This window comes from Jaculus jaculus, chromosome 14, assembly GCF_020740685.1.
Source record: "Jaculus jaculus isolate mJacJac1 chromosome 14, mJacJac1.mat.Y.cur, whole genome shotgun sequence".
Classification (NCBI taxonomy): domain Eukaryota; kingdom Metazoa; phylum Chordata; class Mammalia; order Rodentia; family Dipodidae; genus Jaculus; species Jaculus jaculus.
Genome location: NC_059115.1, coordinates 32045770 through 32069220, shown reverse-complemented (window position 1 = coordinate 32069220; position 23451 = coordinate 32045770). Strand labels below are relative to the sequence as shown.

The following is a 23451-nucleotide window of genomic DNA, read 5'->3' as shown; positions in this document are numbered from 1 at the left end:
AGTGATCCTACCTCTGCCTCCTGAGTGCTGGGATTAAAGGCATGCGCCACCACACCTCGCTAATATTTAAAACAAATTGAGAAAAGAATCAAAATAGGACTGGAGAAATGGCTTAGCAATTAAGTTGCTTGCCTGTAAAGACTAAGGACCTGGATTCAGTTCTTAGTACCCACCTAAGCCAGATGCACAAGGTGGCGCATGCAGGGGCTAGAGGCCCTGGTGCTCCCCTTCTCTTTTAGTCTCTCTCTCTCTCAAATAAAATATCAAAAAAAAAAAAAAAAAAAAGGCCTGGCATGGTGGCGCATGTCTTTAATCCCAGCACTGGAGAGACAGCAGTAGGAGGATCACTAGGAGTTTGAGGCCAGCCTGAACTAGAGTGAGACCCAACCTTGGGAGGGATAGCCAGGCGTGGTGGCACACACTTTTAACCCCAGCACTTGGGAGGCAGAGGTAGGAGGTTTGCTGTGAATTCAAGGCTAGCCTGACACTACATAGTGAATTTCAAGTCAGCCTGGGGTAGAGCAAGACCCTACCCAAAAAGCAACAGCAGCAATTTAAAAAAAAAATTAGTTGCTTATTAGAAATAGAATATTAGTGTTGGAGAAATGTCTCAGTGGCTAAAGGCACTTGCTTGCCAAGCCTGAAAGCCTGATGACCCAGGTTTGATTCCCTAGTACACAAGTAAAGCCAAATGCACAAAATGGGACATGTCTGGAGTTCGCTAGCAGTGGCAGGAGGCCCTGGCACACCCATTCTCTTTTCTGCTTCTTTCTCACTCTCAAATAAATAATATAAAAATATATTTTACGAAAGGATATTAGGAGCTAAAATGGGACCTCTCATCATCTGGCAGAAAGCTTAGTCTCAGTACTGCTGTCAGAGTCTTTCTGGCCTGGTTATAAAAATGGGTTAATGTTTTAATATTTCTATCCACGCTAGTATTACGGTGTGGGGTTTTTTGTTTTTTTTTTTTATTCCTTTTTTAGTTTTGGTTTTGGTTTTTAGAGGTAGGGTCTCACTCTAGGCCAGGCTGATCTGGAATTCACTTTGTGCTGGGATTAAAAGTGTGTACCACTGCACCCAGCTTTTTAAATTTTTTTAAATATTTTTATTATTAATTTGAGAGAGAGAGAGATACAGAAGTAGGCAGGTAGAGACATAGAATGGACATGCACCCCTGGCTTACGTGGCTCTGGGGAGTTGAACCTGGGTTCTTTGGCTTTGTAGGAAAGCACCTTAATAGCTAAGACATCTCTCCAGCCCTATCTATTTTTTAAATGAGGGAAGGCTATGTTTTGAACTATTCCTTTACCCACATGATTTTTGATCCTTTTATTCTCTAGTTCAGAGATAATCATGCATCTCTTTCCTGTTTCCTTTTCTTCTTTCCAGCTCTTTGCTGTCTGGATTCAGTATTTAAGTGAATTCACACGACTGATTGGTTATATGGTTTAATGGTTACCACATGTACATGTTAGTTTGATGTTTACATGCCTGTTCAACTTTATAGGGAAATGTTCTCCGTTGCTCTACTTTTGAAGAGAAAGGGAGGAGAAAGACTCCTGAATTGTCACTGCTTGACAGAAAAGCAAAATATTTGGAGAGGTGTCACAGTTGGAATCACATGGACAGGTTTGTGTAAGCTTCAGCTGCAGAGGACGTAGCATGGAGAATTGGGGGTCAAGTGGAGATCCTTTACTTGGAGTGTTGCAAGGCGAAGGTGCACTTCTTGTATGTTGCATATAGCAAGAGGATAGAGCGTAGCATCTGTTTGCACATAGTCACTGTCATTTGAATCTGAGGCTCCTTAAGTCCAGTGGGCCACTGATGCTCCCTGCTGATAATTTTGCAGAAGGCCGACTTGTCTGAAACTCTGAAGGTTCCAGTCCATTTGGGTGGTTGAGCCGTGATGACTCTGCCAAAGACAGAATCCACTCCACTGAGGCGGACAGGCTGTGGCTTTCTGACCAGTCCTTTCTTGTTATTCACAGTTTGGAGCTCTGATGTGTGGCAGGGTAACTTGGGACTCTCTCCAGGTCCTAGGAGTGGACTGTCTAGAACTAGAGTGACCTCTTGAAAGCACAGCTGCACTTCAAGGTCAGAAGGGGTATGTGGGAAGGAAAGGGAGGCCCTAAAAGGATGCTTGGAAGAAGGAGTAGGTGTTGTGTGCCGCAGCCATTGGAAGCTCTCATCCAGTGGGGTCCATGGTGACCAGAGCTGATATCCTGCCATTGACAGTCCTAAAGGAGAGGAATCAGATATGGTATTTCCCTGCAGTGCTTTTGTTGGGGGTATGGCTGTGCAAATGTCAGTCTCATTACTCACTTAAAACTTACTTTGTGGTCCCTACTACACAGAATGCAGTAGATGGTAACATACTGAATGTGGCATCTGCTATGTGTATTGAAACGTTACTAAACCTTTTCACAAGCCTCCGTAGGAAAGTTAACCCATTCTACAGATGAGATGGACTTGTTTGGAATGGAATATCCCAGCCAATGCCCCTGAGGTAACACAGGCCAAGAATTCATGAGGAGATCTCACCATTTAAGATTAGAAGAAAGTACATGGCTTACAAGTACTTGTGATTCTAACTCAGTGATTCTCAAGGTATGATCCCTGGACTAGCAGCTTCATCATCACTTGGGAATTTGGTAGAAATGCAAATTCTTGGGTCCCACCTCAGACCTACAAAATCAGAAACTCAGGAGTGAGGCCCAGAGTTCACATCCCATCCAGGGCATTCTGATGTGTTTTGTAGTTTGAGAACTACTTATGGTGTTCCTCTTATGCACCTTCCAGTTTTTACTATTTATTTTGGAGACAGTTTCTTGTTGACCCTAAAAGCCTTTGCTTTTTGGGGGATAGTGTCTCATTGTAACCCAGGCTGACCTGGAGCTCACTCTGTAGTCTCAGTGTGGTCTTAAACTCACAATGATCCTCCTACTTCTGCCTCGTAAATGCTAAGATTAAAGACATGTGTTACTATGCCTGGCCTGCCTTTGTTTTTTATGATATGAGGGAGTAGCTCTCTCCAGAGCCCTAGACAACTTATGTAGCCCTTAGAGGAGTCACACAAGCTAGGATGAGGAGTTTTCAAAGGCTAGTCTTTAAAATTTGCTAATCTTTTCCCCTTGGGGTGGACTTTTTTTTTTTTTAATGTGTAGCCCAGGCTGGCCTCGAACTCCTGATCCTCCTGCCTGTCTGTCTCTTCAGCAAATTCTTACCGGTGCGCCACCACCACCGGCTGGACTTTTTTTTTTAAATCTAGGATATACCCACTGGTTTATACCATGATTTTTCTTTTCCTTTGACAATAAGGACTAGGAAGATATTGTTAATTCAAAAATTATCCAGGGCTGGATAGGTGGCTTAGTGATTAAGGCACTTGCCTGTGAAGCCTAAGGACCCAGGTTCAATTCCCCAGAACCTGTGTAATCCAGATGCACATGGTGGTGCATGCTTCTGGGGTTTATTTGCAATTGCTAGAGGCCCTTACATGCCAATCCTCTCCCTCTCTCTCTGATACACACATAAATAAAATATTCTTTAAAAAATTATCCAAATAGAATTTCTTTGTGCCTTCTCTCTTCCTCAAAAAGACAGCAGACAGCAGCTCCATCCCATCTAGTACTTGCCACCATTGAAAACCTGACACCCTCAACCATAGTCTGAAACAGGGAGAGTCACTTTTTTAAAAGAACCATGGGTGACATTTCCAACCACAAAAATCCCCTTTACAAGTATAAAGGAAGCTTGCTGATTTCCTCCAAGTGGGATGCTTCTCATCTATGCAGTCCTATTGCTAATGTCTACGTGCTCAAACGTCTGCCTTATTGTGAGAAACTTAACACTAGAGGACATTTACCATTCCAAACAGCCCATGAGTGGTTTTTGATGCTTGATTGCTTGAATTCAAGGGCGTGCATCCAACCCAGGCATGGTGGCTCACTCCTGTAACCCCAGCACAAGATGCTGAGGCAAGAAGATTGCCGTGAGTTCAAGGCCAGCCTGGGCTACAGGGATGAGGGGGAAAAAAATCAAAGATATATCCAAGAGCTGATGCCACTGATACACCACTATGGCACAGTGGAGTGGAGGATGAGGGTATTAACTCCCTTGAATGTGTATCCCACAACATAATTGTGGAATCCTAATCTAAAAGGAAATAGAACCAAAGGTGAAGGGCTTTGTCAAATGTTCGGTATGAGCCAACGTGGAATATTTTGGTTTCTGATCCGAAGCCTTTCACACCTTCACCTAAAGTTTAAATAAAAATGGTGGCGCATGCCTTTAATCCCAGCACTTGGGAAGCAGAGGTGGGAGGATCATCATGAGCTCGAGGCCACACAGTGAATTCCAGGTCAGCCTGAGCTAGAATAATACCCTACCTCGAAATACAGGGTGGGGGGAAAAAAAGGTTCAACCAGGCATGGTGGCACACTTTTTTAATCCCAGGACTCCACTGGGGAAGCAGAGGTAGGTAAGATAACCGTCAGTTCGAGGCTGAATTCCAGGTCAGCCTGGGCCAGAGCAAGACCTTACCTCGAAAAACAAAACAAAGAAGCTGGAGAGATGGCTTAGTGGTTAAAGTACTTGCTGCAAAGCCAAAGGACCCAGCTTCGATTCCCCAGGACCTAAGTAAGCCAGATGTATAAGGTGCCGCATGCGTCTGGAGTTCGTTTGCAGCGGCTGAAAGCCCTAGTGTGCCCATTTTCTTTCTCTTTCTCCCAATCTCTCCCTCCCTCCGCCGCCCATATAAATTTTAGGAAAAAAAAAAAAAAAAACTTTAAAGAAAGAAAAACCGGGGGAAAAAAAAAAGGTTCTGTCTCCAAAGCCCAGCACCAGAAGCACCTTAATCCAGTTCAGCAGGCGTTGAACGGAAGTCTACCAGCTGCTTTAATAGCGTCCGCAGGACGAACAACTGTTTCTTTGGGCGAAAAGGATTTCCCTTCAAAGGCTTCCACCTTCTAAGGACCCATGCCCCTTCATTTCCACACCTGGGAAAGGGGACGGCAGCGCCAAAGTGCAGCCGAGGTCCTCGTGGACTGTAAACAGATCCCGAGGGGCTGTAGTGCTTGGAGAAGGGACTTGCCTCCCAGGGAGTCCCTCCCTGGGAGCGGGGGGCCACACGTCCCTAGCCGAGGCAGGGCAGCGGTGAGAGCCCGAGCTGGTCACACCATCACCAGCAGGCGCCTGGCAACCGCCTTTGTGACCCAAGATCATTCAAGCCCCAGTGAGGGGCGGGAAGGGGGGGTGGGGTAGAGGCACCCCTCTGGGAGGAGTCAAGGACTGGAAGGCCCCCCAGCTCAGAATGCCAGCAAAACAGAAAGGATTTTCCTCACCTCATCATAGCAGTGTGCTTTGATCAGGGCACAGAAGACAGACAACCCCACATCAATAGCTGTGGTCAGGCACTCAAGTCCCTACATTAAAGTTCCAAGACCTGTAGTTCGTGTGAAAAGTTATTCTGGGACTGGAGAGATGGCTTAGCCGTTAAGGCGCTTGCCTGCGACCTAGGAATGCATGTTTAAATGTCCAGGTCCCACGTAGCCAGATGCAGTGACGCAAGTGCGCAATGTCGCACATGCACACAAGGGGGCGCATGCGACTGTAGTTCGTTTGCAGTGGTTGAAGGTCCTGGCATGCTCATTCTCAAAAATAATAATAAAGGGCTGGAGAGATGGCTTAGCTGTTAAGGCGCTTGCCTGCGAAGCCAAAGGACCGAGTTTCGATTTCCCAGGGCCTACGTAAGCCAGATGCACAAGGGGCTCATGCATCTGGAGTTTGTTTGCAGTGGCTACAGGTCCTGATGTGCGCTCTGTCTCTCTATCTCTTACTCTCTCTGTTTGCAAATAAATATAAATAAATTATTAAAAACTCAAAGACTTTTTTAAAAAGGTTCTTCTGTACGCCTTACACTTCCTCATACTCAGGCACAGTGTGCTGTGTCCTGCAAGCTTTTGTTATATTTCAATGATTCTAGTGCAGACCGAATAATAAATGTTTACCTGTCAAGAGAAAGATACACGTGTCTTTCCTTGACCTCCTGACTGAAAGCTTTCCTATCATCTAGTAAGTCTCAAAAGGGATGGTTCTGGTCCACCGTGCAGTGCGGAGAAACTGATTTTCACCAGAGCAGAAGCCATGTGAACTTCATGTCAGTTACCATGAATGGGAAGGCACAAGTCCACCTCTTGCTATTGCTACCTGGCAGTGCACAGGAATTAACGGGAACTAATGGCCCACATGCCCCTTTCTTGTGCACATGGAATTTCTCTTGCACTTTGTCAGTTGTAGAATGCAGCACCAGCAAGAGCTTTTGTCTAATTCTTTGTGTGAAGCTCATGGAGAGAGGCTGAGATCCAGTTTTGGAAGACCTAAGAGAGTTGAGGCACTTGTTGAGTGCCCACTGGCTGTGCATGTCATCCCCAAAGAAGTAGTAGTAAGTGTAAAATAATTTGGAGGGCAGTCAGAAGAGAGGAACAGAAAACAGACTTGGAAGAGCTGCAAGTAATTTTGAACTACAAGCCTTCCCCAGTCCATTTGCTTTCCTCCTGATTCAAGGAAACACCTGTTATTTTTTTTTTAATTTTTTAATTTATGAGAGCGACAGACACACAGAGAAAGACAGATAGAGGGAGAGAGAGAGAATGGGCGCGCCAGGGCTTCCAGCCTCTGCAAACGAACTCCAGACGCGTGCGCCCCCTTGTGCATCTGGCTAATGTGGGACCTGGGGAACCGAGCCTCGAACCGGGGTTCTTAGGTTTCACAGGCAAGCGCTTAACCGCTAAGCCATCTCTCCAGCCCACACCTGTTATTTTTGTTGTTGTTCATTTTCATTTATTTATTTGAAAGCGACAGACATAGCGGGAAAGAAGCAGAGAGAGGCAGAGAGAATGGGCGCGCCAGGGCCTCCAGCCACTGCAAACGAACTCCAGACGCGTGCGCCCCCTTGTGCATCTGGCTAACGTGGATCCTGGGGAATTGAGCCTCAAACCAGGGTCCTTAGGCTTCACAGGCAAGCACTTAACGGCTCAGCCATCTCTCCAGCCTAACAACTGTTATTTTTAAAACAAATGAAGCACTAGATGCCGAACTTTTTTTTTTCCCCAAGCTATCCCAGACTGACCTGGAAATCCCTATGTAGTCTCAGGCTGGCCTTGAATTCACAGTGATCCTTCTACCTCTGCCCCCCAAGTACTGGGATTAAAGCCATCCATCACACTTGGCTTTGTTGTTGTTTGAGGAAGGGTCTCACTCTAGCCCAGGATGCACTCTGCATACAGCCCAGGCTGATTCTGAAATCACAGCCATCTCTAACTCAGCCTTGGGAGTGCTGAGATTAAAGATGTGATCTACCATGCCCAGCTCACAATAGTGCCCCCCCCTTCTAATATGCAAGTCCCAACATGTTGGAGTCTGTCCAGTTCTAAGGGACATGTTCTAGGAAATACCATTTCTGATATCCAGCAAATCCAGACTTCTCCTTGAGTTCATTAGCTACAATGAAATACCTGAGCTAGGTTATTTGGGAAGAAAAAAATAGCCTTATTCACCTCAGAGTAAATAAACTGGCACAAGCTCTGTCTCTAATTTAAGACAAATGGCAGGAGCATTTGTGCGAAGAGATGACAGGCAGAAAGTGGAAAGAGCTGGGTGGGTAGATTTAGGCTTTTGTAACTCCCGGCTCAGAAGAATTCACTACAGAAGAGGACAATTCCCTTTGCAGGGCACTGGCCCTAACCACATACATGGTTGCCATTTCTTCCCCCCCAAACCAAGGTAAGGTTTCACTCTAGCTTAGGCTGTTCTGGAATTCACTTGGGCTCGAACTCACGGAGTTACTGCTACCTCTGCCTCCCGAGTGCTTGAATTTTATAAAGGTATGCGCCACGATGCCCAGCTTATAAGCGAGTTTCTTAATGATAAATTCAAAAGGTTTATTCAAGATTGTTTTACAGCTCTTACCAATTTCTAAATTTCCTTCGGGCAAGATTGCGCCAGTTTGCATGACCTTAGCAATTTCGCACCAGCTACTCCATCACTTGGGTATTGTCATTATAAAAGTTATTTGGTGAACGTGAAATGCGACATAATATTGTGTCGTCGAAAGGCATTTTTCAAAATGGGGATTCATGGGACGAAGTGGCACGCGCTTTTAGTCCCAGCATTTGGGAGGCAGGTATAAGGGTCACCACGAGCTCGAAGGGGGCCTGGGGCTTCAATGTGAGTTTCAGGTCAGTCCAGGCTACTGCGAGAGGCTACTTCGACAAAAACAAGACAAAACAAAGGTAGAAAGGGATTCATTCAGAGTGCCCATCTTATTGCGACTGAGGGAAGAGTAAGCGGAGCCCACGCCCCCTTAACGACCAGAACCGCAGCTACGGGCGTGGAAGTGCGGCTACGAGCCACGCGCACCCGTCTTCGCTGTCCAAGTGGAAGCGTGCGGTCCGAGGTGTGGGAGCCGCACGAGCCCGCAGGGAAGTCGTTACTTGCGCCTGCGCGCCACAGCGCCGCGCCTGCGCAGGCCTGAGGAATGGGTGCGAGGTGGCGGCGCATGCGCACTGGCGGCCTGTGGGGTCGGCGCGCCTGCGCAGTCACTCTTCCTTGGGCGGCCGCCATGGCGGGACAGGAGGATCCGGTGCAACGGGAGATTCGCCAGGACTGGGCGAACCGGGAGTACATTGAGATCATCACCAGCAGCATCAAGAAAATCTCGGACTTTCTCAACTCGTTCGGTTAGCGGGGGAGGCGGGGAGGAGGGAGGCTGCGGAGGCGGCCGGCTGGAGGAGCGATGTGGCCCCCGGCGTTCTGCTCGGCTGCCCTTGGCTTCCTCTTTCCCGCCGCCCTCGCCCCGGGTCCTGTCACCGTCTCGGTGGGTCAGCCTGCCCTAAGCCGATGACTTCATTGCCATAGTCCCGCTCGTACCCGCTAACACGCCCATTGCCCAAACTCGTCATCCGTCCTCCGTGTCATTTTTTTTCCCCTCTTGAGTGGCCTCCTTGCCTCGGCACTGCAGTCCAGCTCCCGCTCCCCTTTGCTTGCAGGCGCAGATGTGACCCGGTCCAACTGAAAGAAACTTGACGGTTCCGTTGGTCCTTAGGACCATATCGGAACCCATTAGGCGCTATTCTTGTTGTAGCCCCCACTCAGCCATTTCTCCCTCTCCCAAGTATGCTGCGGGTGACAGTGGTAGGAGACGAGGTCGGAAGTGAAGTCTAACCTGTAGGGCCTTGAGAATCCCTTCTGTAGCCATGTTATCGTCTAGCTCGTTCTTTGAGTCACCTTTTCCAACATCTTCCTAGGCGTGGCCGGCTAAGTAACAGTCTTCAGTTCTATCTACATCGTTCATAGTCATCTGGACAGGAAAACTGTTAGCAGACTTCTACCCCACGTTCTCCAAGTGCAGCAGAACTTGGCACCTGATAGATCTTATGTAATTACAAGCTGTAGAGATGACATGAAGTGATCCTTTTCAGTTGCGTGCTTTGATTTCTGTCATTCAGCAACATTAAACAATTTAGACTAAGTGGGAGTAACTAGTTTCATTTTTAAAAATAATTGAAAATGAATCATGGCATTTTGCAACTAAAGAATCTGTGAGTCCTTATTGGTGGAAAGGTGACAGCAACAGTTCTGTTAGGGGTGTGTCTCAAGTTAAGTGCCTGCTTACCATGTCCAAGGCCCTGGCATCTCCAACTCCTCCAAAAAAGTTTTGTCAGTAAGCGGGCTGGAGAGATGTTAAGGCCTGCAGAGCCTAATGACCCTAGTTCAGTTCCCCAGTACCCATGTAAAGCCAGATGCCACTCACATGCATCTGGAGTCGGTTTGCAGCTGCTGGAGGCCCTGACACGCCCATTCTCTGTCTGTCTGCTATCTTCCTCTGCTTGCAAATAAACAAATATATTTTTTAAGCCTGACATGGTGGTGCACACCTTTAATCCCAGCATTTAGGAAGCAGAGAGGTAGGAGGATCGCCACAAGTTCTAGGCCACCCTGAGACTACATAGTGAATTCTAGGTCAGCCTGAGCTAGAGTGAGACCCTACCAAAAAAAGAAAAATATTAACAAGGGGCTGTGAAGTAGTTCATTCTCTGTTGAATGTAGTGGCTCACACCTGTAATGCCAGCACTCAGAAGACAGAGGTAGGAGGAGTGTCATCATTTTGAGGATAATTTCTACATTCAGAGATCTCCTCTCCACTCCTCTGTTTTGTGACAGAGTTGTGATACATAGCCCAGGGCAGCCTGGAACTCAGTTCTGCCTCCACCTCCCAAATGCTGAATGACAGGCAAGTATTACCACACCTGTTTCTATGGTGTTGAGGATGAAAACCAGGGCTTTGTGCATGCTAGGCAACCACTGCACCAACTGAACTACGTCCCTGTCACAAAATACAATTTTTTGTTTGTTTGTTTTTTGAGGTAGGGTCTTACTCTAGTCCAGGCTGACACCTGGAACTCACTGTGTAGTCTCAGGGTGGCCTTGAACTCACAGCGATCCTCTACCTCTTGAGTGCTGGGATTAAAGGTGTGCGCCACCACGCCCGGCTAAAATTTAACTTTTTAAAGTATTTATTTATTTGAGAGAGAGAGAGATGTATATAGAGAGAATGGGCACACTAGAGCCTCTAGCCACCGCAAAGGAACTCCAGATGCATGTACCACCTTGTGCATATGGTTTACGTGGGTACTAGGGAATTGAACCTGAGTTCTTAGGATTTGCAGATAAGCACCTTAACTTCTAAGCCATCTCTCCAGCCCCATTGTTTGTTTTGTTTTGTTCAAGGTAGGGTCTCACTCTAGCCCAGGCTGACCTGGAACTCACTCTGGAGTCCCAGGTTGGCATCAAACTCCCAAGTGATCCTTCTACCTCTGCTTCCCCATTGTTGGGATTCAAGGTATGGGCCACCATGCCTAGCTCATACTTTTTTTTTTGCAAGCACAGAGAGACAGAGAGATAGAATGGGCACTCCAGGGCCTGCAGCTGCTTCAAACGAACTTCAGATGCATACACCACTTTGTGTGTGTACAAGGGAATTGAACCCAGGTCATTAGGCATCACAGGTAAGTGCCTTAACTACTGAGACATCTCTCCAGCCCCTCTATTTAAACAAAGAAAAAGAATATAAGCAAAGTTGCATGATTTAATGGAAAAAGATGGGTTTGCAGTTGGACCTAAAGGGGCTAAATTGTTGGACTTCAGTGATCTGAATACATTTGAGAAATAATGAACAATTGTTTACTTTGCTGGTTTATGGTTTAGATTTTCTCAAGAGTTTTTATTTGTTTGTTTTGGTAGTACTATGAACTAAACCCAGGGCCCTGGTACACCCATTGTCTCTTTCACTCACTCTCAAATAAATAAAATATATTTAAAAAATTTGCCAGGTGTGGTGGCGCACACCTTTAATCCCAGCACTTGGGAGGCAGAGGTAGGAGGATTGCCTTGAGTTCAAGGCCACCCTGAGACTCCAGAGTGAGTTCCAGGTCAGTCTGGGCTAGATCCTAGTAATAATTTCATACCTAGCACTAGCACTGAATTGTATTAGTAAATGTCTTTTTTTCTTTCCTTTAGGTTGCATAACCGCAAGGGGTAGCCATGTGAAGGAGAGACTGGGGTGGGGGGAGGAAGTGGAGGTGGGGGTGCTGTGCTGCTGCAGGGATTGGAAGCCAGGACCTCACAAATGCTAGGCAAACACTCTACCACCAAGCTACATCATCAGCTCAGTATCATTAAATGTTAATTTTGTTTGAAAGTGGGACCTCACTGTGTTCACAAAGCTAGTCTCAAACTCTTGGTCTCAAGTGTTCCTTCTGCTGAGACTATAGGCATTCTCCACCATTTGGGACTCTTACACTTTTAGCCATATCCATTTATCCTTGACATAGGTCTTCTTGGCACATCACAGCCAGTAAGTTATGTCTTTATTTCTCTGACACAAAATATTTTTTAAATAATTTATTTATTTATTTGCAGGCAGAGAGATACAGGCACAGAGAAAGTATGGGAGCAAGAGGGCCTCCAGCCACTGCAAAGAAACTTCAGATGCATGTGCTGCTTTGTGCATCTGGCTTACATGGATACGAGGGAATTCAACTCAGGTTGTTAGGCTTGGCACACAAGTACCTTAATTGCTGAGCCATCTCTCTACCCCATGTTTTTAATTTTTGTAATTTTTTGAGGTAGGGTCTCACTAGCCCAGGCTGACCTGGAACTCACTCTGTAGTTTCAGGTTTAGGCTGGCCTCAAAGTCATAGCAATCCTACCTCTGCCTCCCAAATGCTAGGACTAAAGGCATGTGCCACCATGCCCAGCTAAATTTTTTTTATTTTATTTATATTTGCAAGCAGAGAGAGAAAAAATATGGACATGCTGGGGCCTCTTGCTGCTGCAACCTCCAGATGTGTGTGCCATTTTGTGCATCTGGCTTTATGTACGTACTGGGGAATTGAATCTTGGCTCTCAAGCAAAGCAAGCACCTTTAACCACTAAGTTATCTTGCTCCCTTTTTTTTATTCCCTTCTCTTCTCTTCTTCCTGAACCTTTATTTGTCCATCTCTTTCTTTCTTTTCTCTCCTCCTCTTCCTTTTTTTTTGGTCTTTTTCTTTTCTAAGTAGGGTCTTAGTCTAGCCCAGGATGATCTGGAGCTCACTCTGTAGTTCCAGGCTGGCCTTGAACTCACAGTGATGCTCCTACCTTTGTGTCCTGAGTGTTGAGCTTAAAGGCATGCACCACCAAACCTGGCCTTTGTCTTTTATGAGACAGGGTGTCACTATGTAGTGCAGGCTGGCCTAGTTTATGTAGCTCAGCTTGGACTGGAGTCCATGATTCTCTTCACTTAGCATTTTGGGTGCTGAAATTACAGGCATGCACTGTCACCATGGTAGGATTTTTTGTTATTGTTGTTTTTGTTTTCTTAAGAAGATGTCTCACTTTGTTGCTTAGGCTGGTCTCCAGTCTGTGATCTCAAATGATCCTCCTGCTTCAGCCTTCTGACATTTATTGATATCTTTTTTTTTTCCAGGCAGGGTTTCACTCTAGCCCAGGCTGACCTGGAATTCACTATGTAGTCTCAGGGCAGCCTTGAACTCATGGCGATCCTCCTACCTCTGCCTCCCGAGTGCTGGGATTTATTGATATCTTTTTCACAGCAGCTGACACACAGCTGGGGATTTAACGGACATGTCATATTTGATAGCTAAGTATAAAAACATTTTAAAATGATGTTCTAAGCTGGTTGAGGTTGCCCACACCTTTAATCTCAGCACTCGGGAAGCAGAGGTAGGAGGACTGTCATGAGTTCCTGGCCACCCTGAGACTACTGAACAGATTTCGGGTCAGCCTGGGCTAGAGTGAAACTACCTTGAAACCTCCCCTCCCACCCCCCCAAAAAATGAGTTCTGGCCTTTATACTTCTGCACACATAGAATTAGGAGGGGGAATAGTCTAAAAGACCTGTAATCTGTGGCAGTATATTCTTTAAAGTCTTTAGGAGTTATAAGAGTGGTGTTGGATGCTGTTGCTACGTCGTCATCTGTGTGCCCTCAGGTGCAGATGGTCTTTTTTTTTTCTTTCTATTTTTTAATATATTTTATGTATTTGAGAAGGAGAGAGAATGGGTGCACCAGGGCCTCCAGCCGCTGCAAACAAACTCCAAACGCATGTACCACCTTGTGCATTTGACTTATGTGGTTCCTGGAGAATCAAACTGGGATCGTTTGGCTTTGCAGGCAAACACCTTAACCGCTAAGTCAGATCTCCAGCCCCCTTTTTTAAAAAGAGAGGCACATGGAGAGAAAGAATGGCTGCACCAGGGCTCCTGCCATTGCATATGAATTCCAGATGCATGTGTCATCTTGTGCACCTGTCTTACATGGGTACTGGGGAATAAAACCTGAGTCCTTAGGCTTTGCAGGCAAGTGCTTTAATAACTAAGCCATCTGTTACAGTCAGGTTCATATTGCTAGTAGCACCCAACCACGAACAGCTTGTGGGAAACAAGGTTTATTTTGGCTTACAGGCTTAAGGGGAAGCTCCATGATGGCAGGGAAAACGATAGCATGAACAGCAGGTGGACATCACCCCCTAGCCAACATCAGGTGCACAACAGGAACTGAAGAGTGTGCCACACACTGGCATGGAGAAACTGACTGTAACACCCATAAGCCTGCCCCCAACAATACACCACCTCCACCAGGTGTTAATTCCCAAATCTCCATCACCTGGAAACCTAGCATTCAGAACACCTTAGTTTATGGGGGACACCTGAATCAAACCACCACATCATCTCTCCAGCCTTTCTGTCTGTCTCTTTCTCTCTTTTCCTTTCTTTCTAGGCAGAGATGGAGAGACAGAGAGGAGGGGCACACTAGGGCCTCCAGCTGCTGCAAACAAATGCCAGATGCGTGCACTACTTTGTGCATCTGGCTTTATGTGGGCACTGGGGAATTGAACTCAGGTCCTTAGATTTTTTAGGTAAGTGCCTCAACCACTGAGCCTTCTCTCCAGCCTGCAGGTTTGCTTTCTACACTGGCAGGGGCAACCACAAACTGGGACTCTGCTCTTACAGTATAAAAGCCATTCAGTCCTTAGCTGTCTTGAAAGAGCAATTGGTTCCCTCTTATGCTCTTGTGTTGGAAACACATGGCTTGCTTACCCGGTGTTAAAGAATTCCAGGTCCTTTCAGAAAACATTTAATCTTTATACCACTGAATCAGATCACCGTAAACACAGCACAAAGCCTACAGACAGACACCAGACCTAAAGGGTCATGCTCATCTCTGCCAAAACATGTGTTGAAGTCTGTCCTTATGATATATATGTTTGTTTGTTTTTTCCCCCCAAGGTAAGGTTGTTGCTAAAGACCAGACAGACCTAGAATTCACTGTGTAGTCTTAGGTTGGCCTTGAACTCATAGTAATCCTACCCTGACCTCCTGAGTTCTGGGATTAAAGGTGTGTGCCTTTAATCCAAAATAAAAAGCCATTATCCTCTATAAATTATGAAAGGCATTTAATGTGAGCATCCCAGAGCAGATATTTCTTTGCTTGTACACCAAAAAAAAAAAAAAATCCTCCTCTGCAAATTAATTTTTTTGGTCAAAAATTGAAACAGGGCTGGAGAGATGGCTCAGGGGTTAAGACACTTACCTGAAATGCCTAAGGGCTAGAGTTCGATTCCCCAACACCCATGTAAAGCCAGATGCACAAAGTGGTGCATGCATCTGGAGTTTGTTTCCAATGGCAAGAGGCCCTATTGCACCCATTCTCATTCTCTCTCTCCCTCTCCCCTTGCAAATAATTAAATTTTAAAAAATTGAAACAAATGTAGTTTAGAAGCCAGGCATCATGACACACATCTATAATTCCAACAACACACACAAGACTGAGACAGGAAGAGTGTTGAGTTCAATGCCAGCCTGAGGTACATAGTGAATTCCAATACAGACTGAACTGTTTTAAGGACTCCCTGTCTCAGACGAAACAAAAAACTAAACACAGAATCCAAGAGACTTTGCTGGCTTTTGTAATACTAAGGTTATATGAAATAACAGTTGAGGAGCACATACATGTTGTGTGCTTTTGAACTTTCAAAGATCAGACTGAAAGGAAACTTGGCCCTGGTTAGCAGAAATTCCTGACAGAAAGTGGCAGTGTGCCTAGGAAAGGTGGGGTGCTTAGATGCCCACATTCATGCTAGACCTAGAGGAGATAGAGGAAGCAGAATAGCAGAAGAAAAAGATTTTTTAAAGGAGACTATGGGTATGACAGCCCATGCCTATAATCCTAGCTTTCAGGAGATGGAGGCAGGATGACTTAAGTTTGGAGCCAGCTTGGGGTACATACTGGGTTCCAGGCCAGCTAAGACCTTATTTCAAAAAAGGGAGGAGCAGTTGGGGGTAAAGAGAAGAGGGGAGAGAGGGAGAGAGACTGGCTAAGAGAGACTTAAGTCTGAAAGACTAAGTCAGTCACTGATAGAGTGTTTGCCTAGCATGAGAAGGCCTTGAGTTTGATTCAAAGCATAACCAAAGGAAAAAAAGAAGAAAAATTTTCAGAATCTACATATTATTAGTGGTTTCCAGAGGCTGAGGGAAAGCAGAATGGGGAGTGACAGCTAAGAAATACAAAGTCACCTTGAGGGATGGTGAAACTTTTTTTTTGGTTTTGTTTTTTGTTTTTCGAGGTAGGGTTTCACTCTTATCTCAGGCTGACCTGGAATTCACTATGTAGTTTCAGGGTGGCCTCGAACTCATGACAATCCACCTACCTCTGCCTTCCAAGTACTCGAATTAAAGGTGTGTGCTACTACGCCCAGCTGAAACTTATATATTTGTGTGTGTGTGTGTGTGTATGTATGTATGTATATTTTTTTTCAGGGAGAGAGGGAGAGAGGGAGAGGGAGAGACAGAGAATGGGTACACTAGGGCCTCTTGCTATTGCAAATGTACTCCAGATGTATGTGCCACTTAGTGCATCTGGCTTTAGGTAGGCACTAGGAATTTGAACCTGGGCCAGTAGGTTTTGCAATCAAGTGTATTTAGCCACTGAGCAATATTCCTCAGCCCATGATGAAACTGCTCTGAAATTAGATAATGATAGTGGTTATATAACTACAAATGCACTAGAAACCATTGAATTGTATGTGTATGTATTTTTTTCCCCAAAAAGGGTCTCTCAGTGAATTCTAGGTCAGCCTGGGCTAGAGTGAGATCCTGCCTTCAAAAACTAAAAGAAAAAAAAAAGAGAGATGTGCAAAAAATTATGGTCCCAGATACAGGTGTCATATATTTTTTATTTATTTATTTTACAAGAGAAAGGGGGAGAGAGGGAGAGAGAATGGGCATGCCAGGGCCTCCAGCCACTGCAAACCAACTTCAGTCACATGCATCACCTTGTGCATCTGGCTAATGTGGGTCCTGAGGAGTTGAACCTGGATCCTTTGGCTTTATAGGCAAATGTCTTAATCACTAAGCCATCCCTCCAGCCCCCATATGTTTTTTAATTGCCACTTCAGTGGTCCTTCATAGACATGTTATACTTTTGTCAAGCCATTTCTTTAAATGCTAGGCATTTGTTTATGTTTATTATTATTTTATTTGGAGAGAAAGAAGCAGAGAGAGAATCAGTGCACCAGGGCCTCCAGCCCCTACAAATGAACTCCAGATGCATGTACCATCTTGTGTGTCTGGCTTACATGGGTCCTGGGGAATCGAATCATGGTCATTTGGCTTTGCAGGCAAGCGTCTTACCCACTAAGCCATCTCTCCAGCCCTTGTTTATGTTCTTTTTTTTTTTTTTTTAGTTTTTTTTTTTTTAATTTTATTTATTTGAGAGCAACAGACACAGAGAGAAAGACAGAGAGAGGGGGAGAGAGAGAATGGGCGCGCCAGGGCTTCCAGCCTCTACAAACGAACTCCAGACGCGTGCGCCCCCTTGTGCATCTGGCTAACGTGGGACCTGGGGAACCGAGCCTCGAACCGGGGTCCTTAGGCTTCACAGGCAAGCGCTTAACCGCTAAGCCATCTCTCCAGCCCTTGTTTTGTTTTTTTGAGGTAGGGTCTCATTCTAGCTCAGGCTGACCTGGAATTCACTATGTATCTCAGGGTAGTCTTGAACTCATGATGCTCTTACCTCTGCCTCCCACGTGCTGGGATTAAAGGTGTATGCCACCACTCCAGGTGACCATCTCTTTGTTGTTTGTTTGTTTTTGTTTTTCCAGATAGGGTCTCACTGTAGCCCAGGCTGACCTGAAATTCACTATGTAGTTTCAGGGTTGCCTTGAGCTCAGGGCAGTCCTGCTACCTCTGCCTCTCAAGTGCCAGGATTAAAGGCGTGAGCCACCATGCCTGGTGACTACCTTACTTTTGATGGTTTATTTGAAGGGGAACATGATAAAGATACTAAATAAATAAATAACTCATTACAAGTTCATCCACAAGTATTTAGAGAAATTCATCTGAACCGAGTCTTTGTGAAGGGTGGTTAGACAGGCAAGATGAATAATATCTGAAAGGAAAGTTGAGGAAAGATCAGAGTGTAGGAAGATTTGTCAAAACCAGTGCTGAGGTACTTGTGCTGATCAGCCAGGGAAGAGATGCAAAGAAAAGGTTTAGCTAAGTGTTGAGTCATTGTGTGGGAGACTGTTCCGAGAGTGCATATTTTAGACTCAGAAAGTAAAGAGTAGCCAGGCGTGGTGATGCACGCCTCTAATCCCAGCACTCATAAGGTAGAGGTAGGAAGATTGCTGTGAGTTGTAGGCCAGCCTGGAACTACAAAGTAAGTTCCAGGCCAGTGTGGGCTAAAGTGAAACCCTACCTCAAAGAAAACAAAAAAATACAAGTTATTGAGAGGTGACTGAACAAGTGTTGGGGGAGGTAGTAGGAAAAAACCACCATACTTTAGAATGCCTCCTGTATGTTGAGAATAGTGGAGAAAAAAAAGTGGTTGAATAATTTCAATTAGAGATGTTTATAAGAGAAAATACATTTTGGGGAATACTGGAAAAGGTAACTGAAGAGTTAAAGCTGCATTTTCCTGATGGAATTCAGGTTCTTCAGGGTGCTTAATGTGCACTTCAGGTTTGTTCTAGGTCTAAAAGGCCTTTACTAATAGTGATGACAAGCTTCAAGAGCCCACATGCTATCACCTTCCTTTCTTCTATCTGCTTCCCTCCCTACCAGCGCTGAAGATTGAACCTAGGGCCTTGGATAAATTAGGGGAAGCACTCTACCTCTGAGCTGTAAGTACAGCCTGAAAGCATACTTCAGATTTTGAGGTTTTTTTCCTCAGGCTAGCTATATGATCTGACCTTTTTGGTATAAGGCCCCCTCAGCCTTGCAGTCACGATATCCATGATACTACTGTGGTACTCTGGTGTATCCAGTGCAATTTCCACTAAATTATCTGGACTCTATCTTATGTGTTTTCTTTTCTTGTCATACCCATTCTTTGAAACTCTTAGTTTGCTAGTTATAAATGCCCTTGTGTACATCCTTGGCATATTGGGCTTCCTTCCCCCCCCCCCCCGCCCCAAGATTGGGTTTCATTCTAGCTCATGCTGACCTAGAATTCACTTGATAGTCTCAGGGTAGCCTTGAACTCATAGCAGTCCTCCTGCCTCTGCCTCCCAAGTGCTGGGATTAAAGGTGTGGGCCACCATGCCCAACTGCATATTAGTTTTATATTGCCATAATAACTTTAGCAATTTAAGATGCATAAATGGAGGTCGTAGTCCAGGCAGGAAAATTGCAAAGCCAGTCTGTGCTACAAGGCAAGCCTCTAACAACAGTAAGTTTCAGGTCAGCCTTGGCTAGAGTGAGGCCCTACCTGAGACAAAAATAGCTAGAAGCCCTGTAAATTTGTCATTTTACTACTGTCTACAGAAATTCAAGACTAATCACTTGGCTAAAATTAAGGTGTTAGCCAGATGTGGTGGCACATGTCCTTAATCCTAGTACTCGGGAGGTGTGATAGAGACATTCATTACAGTACTGAGCACTCCGGTCACTTCTTTCTAGCAGCTTGATGCCTTCTGAGTCATCCAAAGGTCACTGCCATCTGAAAAGAGAAGGTTCTCTACCGAAAGTGAGAGTAGCATTAATGTAAGAGTATGAACATTAAGAGAAATGCTTAGTGGGCAGTGTGATAAGCATAGTATATACATTTAGCCAGACAGCAGCAAACGTTATACCCCTTGGACTCATGACTACTCCTGTTTTAGGTTTTCAGTATTTATCAGGGATGTATTCCTTCCATGGAGCGGGCCTCCAGTCCAATTAGAGGGCAGTTGGTTTCCACAACAGGGCTACCTTTCTACAGGCTCTGTGAAAGGATCCATTTCTTTGCTTGTTGGGTGGTTGGCCAAGTTTATTTTCATATGTTTGTGGGACAGATCTGTTTTCAGCAGAGGCTTTCATCAGCCTCTGCAGGTCCTTGACATCTCTGGCTAATGACCTGTCCCTCTTCTAAGCCAGTACTAGAGGGTTGAGTCCCTTTCCTCCTCATCATCCTCATTTATGGAGTTATGGTCCGATTATAACAACCTAAAAACTCCAGAATCTCAAGGTCTTTAACCTTAATCACACCTGCAGGGTTCCTGATGCCACGTATAACATACAGTCACGAGTTCAGAGGTTAGGGCATGACACTTGTTGGGTCCACTATGCTCTTTCTGCCCCCTCAGCAGCAGTCGAGTGTCTGTGCTTCTCACCCAACCTCCCTCAGTTCCTGTGTGTGCTTGGCATGATATGCATTTCCTCTTCAGCTTTGAGAGTGAGTGTGGGCCTGTGTTTTGGAGTGACATTAATCCTGAACATCAGTCTCCTTTTACCAGATATGTCTTGTCGTTCAAGACTTGCAACACTAAACGAGAAATTGACAGCCCTTGAGCGGAGAATAGAATACATAGAAGCACGGGTGAGTATGGTTTCTGGCTAGCTAAAAGAGAACACATACTTATTACTACTGAATAAACCTGAACCAGAAACAGGGTTACAGATAATAAATCCTTTGTCTGGACTTGGCTTATGTAACTCAAAAGCTATCTTTTCTACCATTTCTCACTGCATAGAGTCTAATATAAGATTTTTTTAATTTTTTTTTGGGGGGGGAGAGGTGTTTCATTGTAGGATCTTACTCTAGCCCAGGCTGACCTGGAATTCTTCACTCTGTACTCTCTTTGAGTGGCCTCGAACTCATGGTGATCCTCCTACTTCTGCCTCCCGAGTGCTGGGATTAAAAGTGTGTGCCATCACGCCTGGCCTTAAAAAAAAGTATTTATTTATATGAGGGAGAATATATGAGGGAGAATAGGTATGTCAGGGCCTGTAGCCACTGCAAATGAATTCCAGAAGCATGCACCAGCTTGTGCATCTGGCTTTGTGTGGATACTGGGAAAATGAATCTGGGTCCTTAGGCTTTGTAGGCAAGTGCCTTAACCACTAAGCCATCTCTCCACCCCTAAAATAGATTTTTTAAAAAATGTCTTTGTTCTTTTTGAATGTATGTAAATGTCAGTTTTCCTTTTACAGGTGACGAAAGGTGAGACGCTCACCTAGAACTGTGGGATGCTGCTGCTGGGAAGTTGCTGTACAGAACACAGGCCACGTGGGAAAGGCCCCAGCAGCCTCTGCTCCTTTGTCTCTCCTTAAAGAGCAACAGGGCTTTTTCTTGTTTTTCTTTTTTCAAAAGTGGCCTTTGCTACTGCCATGCTCATCTGGAATGTGGTGTGGCATTGGGGAGAAGCCCAGGAGACCTCCTGGAAACAGCATTAGGCATTTTACCTTTTCAGTTACACTTTATGGAACTACTTATTGTTGTGTTTGAGGTGTTCAGAGCCACAAAGACTGGGATTCTGTCAAGGTCCTCCCCACCTCACTCCTCTCAGATTTTCCCTCCAGCTCCCCTGGCCTCTGCACTGATTCTGTCAGCAGTCTGTTTTCTCCCCACCTGGGGTGGGGTGGAACAGTCCTGGCTGGATGCTCATGCTTGGCAGTGTGGTACCAGAGAATTGTTTACTCACCCATGTTCTTGTTTTGAGGAGGTCAGGCTAGGCCCCCAGTTGGCTTGAAGGGACATTTTCAGTTTTCTTTCTGTCACTTGGGTTATCTCTTGCCTCTCATATTTCCCTAATAAACTCCTCAACTTTATATGATTGCTGTGACTATGGTGGGGAGAGGAGCTTGAGATGGGCTTACTAATGGCACAGAAATGTGATGTGTGGGATTATTTATTTTGTAACAAAAAGCCTTCAGACACTATTTGTTTTGTTTTCTTTGTTTGTTTTGGTTTTTTGAGGTAGGGTTTCATTCTAGTCCAGGTTGACGTGAAATTCACTATGCAGTCTCAGGATGGCCTCAAACTCAACAGCAATCCCTCCTACCTCTGCCTCCCGAGTGCTGGGATTAAAGGCATGCCTCACCATGCCTAGCTTTAGATACTGTTTAATTCAAAACCTGGGTAGCTTACCAGCTGGAGTTCCTATATTGGTACTTCAACTGACTAATGCATCCTGGGAATTACCTGGTCATTTAGCAGACATGACCAAGTATTTACTATGTAGGTGTGCTGTTGTCCAATAAAAGATAAGGCACTGAGTCAGACATAAAGATTATATGTTGGGATGCCATCACCCAACCCTTTAGCTGCAGTCCAGAGAAGACTGTTTTATATGATGCAAGCTAAACATACTCCTTTGGAAAGCAAATACTGCTGTTTAAACAGAAGAATGGCACTTGAGAGATGGCACTTGCCTGCAAAGCCTAACAATTCCCAGTGCCCACATAAAGCCAGATGCACAAAGTGGTACATGCATTTGGAGTTTATTTGCAGTGGCTAGAGACTGTCCTATACCTGTTTCTCTTTCTCTCTCTCTCTTGGTTTTTCAAGGTAGGGTTTTGCTGTAGCCCAGGCTGACCTGGAATTCACTATGTAGTTTCAGGGTGGCCTTCAGCTCACAGCAATCCTCCTACCTCTGCCTTCCGAGTGATGGGATTAAAGGTGTGTGCCACCATGCCCACTGTCTTTTCTTTTTAAAAATAGGTGTTTTTATAATACCCACACAAACACACACACATACATATTTCTTTTTTTTTTGAGAGAGAGAGAGAATGGTCACACCAGGGCCTCCAGCTGCAAATGAACTCCAGATGCATGTGCCCCCTTGTACATCTATTTGGCTTACGTGGGTCCTGGAGAGTCCAACCAGGATCCTTTGGCTTTGGAGGCAAATGTCTTAACAACTAAGCCATCTCTCCAGCCCTTAAAATAGTTTTTTTTTTTTAAGAATAGATAAAAAAAATTTAATTAAAAAAATAAAAAAGCTAGAGAGATGGCTTAGTGGTTAAGCGCTTGCCTATGAAACCTAAGGACCCTGGTTTAAGGCTCGATTCCCTAGGACCTACATTAGCCAGATGCACAAGGGGGCGAATGCTTCTGGAGTTCATTTGCAGTGGCTGGATGCCCTGGCTTGCACATAGACTCTCTCTTTCTCTCTCTGCCTCTTTCTCTGTCACTCTCAAATAAATTAAAATTTAAAAAAGAACAGATAATAGAACCCTAATTCCCTCCATCTATTCCCATTCTCCCCTCTCAAATTCACCCTCATTGAATCTTGGGCCCCCCCCCCCACACTAGCCTCTGTTGCTTTTTTGTTTGTTTGTTTGTTTTGTTTTTTGGTTTTGGAGGTAGGGTTTCACTCTAACTCAAGCTGACCTGGAAATCACTATGTAGTCTGAGGGTGGCCTCGAACTAATGGTGATCCTCCTCCCTCTGCCTTTCTGGTGCTAGGATTAAAGGCATGTGCCACCATGCCCGGCTAGCCTCTTTTATTTTAATGTCATCATCTTTTCCTCCTATTATGAGGAAAAGGTCTGTGTAGTTTCAGATAGTGCCAGGTCATAAATATTGAGGGCATTTGTGTCTGAAAGATTGCATTGTAAGCAGTCCT

General features: G+C 45.2%; 2 protein-coding genes across 3 annotated transcripts; one reads left to right on the top strand and one right to left on the bottom strand.

Moving 5' to 3' along the window:
- Positions 1-1695: 1695 nt before the first annotated feature.
- Fancd2os (FANCD2 opposite strand) lies at positions 1696-2232 on the bottom strand. Its single transcript, XM_004651455.2, has one exon. The coding sequence runs from the start codon at positions 2230-2232 to the stop codon at positions 1696-1698; it is 537 nt and encodes a 178-aa protein (XP_004651512.1).
- A 6323-nt stretch (positions 2233-8555) lies between these two features.
- On the top strand, positions 8556-21652 carry Brk1 (BRICK1 subunit of SCAR/WAVE actin nucleating complex). Of its 2 annotated transcripts, XM_004651454.2 has the most exons (3): positions 8585-8741; positions 20338-20420; positions 21035-21652. In XM_004651454.2, exons 1-3 carry the CDS (start codon positions 8624-8626, stop codon positions 21059-21061), a joined length of 228 nt encoding a protein of 75 aa, XP_004651511.1. In that variant the 5' UTR covers positions 8585-8623; the 3' UTR covers positions 21062-21652. The 2 variants fall into 2 exon arrangements, with proteins under 2 accessions (XP_044989149.1, XP_004651511.1); XM_045133214.1 differs by lacking the exons at positions 20338-20420; positions 21035-21652 and adding an exon at positions 18686-19015 and having other exon boundaries at positions 8556-8741.
- Positions 21653-23451: the final 1799 nt, after the last annotated feature.

What these genes read in the sequence shown, in the direction of transcription:
- Brk1 (XM_045133214.1), top strand. Translation starts at nt 8,561, where the DNA reads ATGCGCACTGGCGGCCTGTGGGGTCGGCGCGCCTGCGCAGTCACTCTT. An exon ending in GGACTTTCTCAACTCGTTCG is followed by an intron (nt 8,742 to 18,685) that starts GTTAGCGGGGGA and finishes CCTCCCTACCAG; the next exon opens with CGCTGAAGATTGAACCTAGG.
- Fancd2os (XM_004651455.2), bottom strand. Translation starts at nt 2,232, where the DNA reads ATGGCAGGATATCAGCTCTGGTCACCATGGACCCCACTGGATGAGAGC.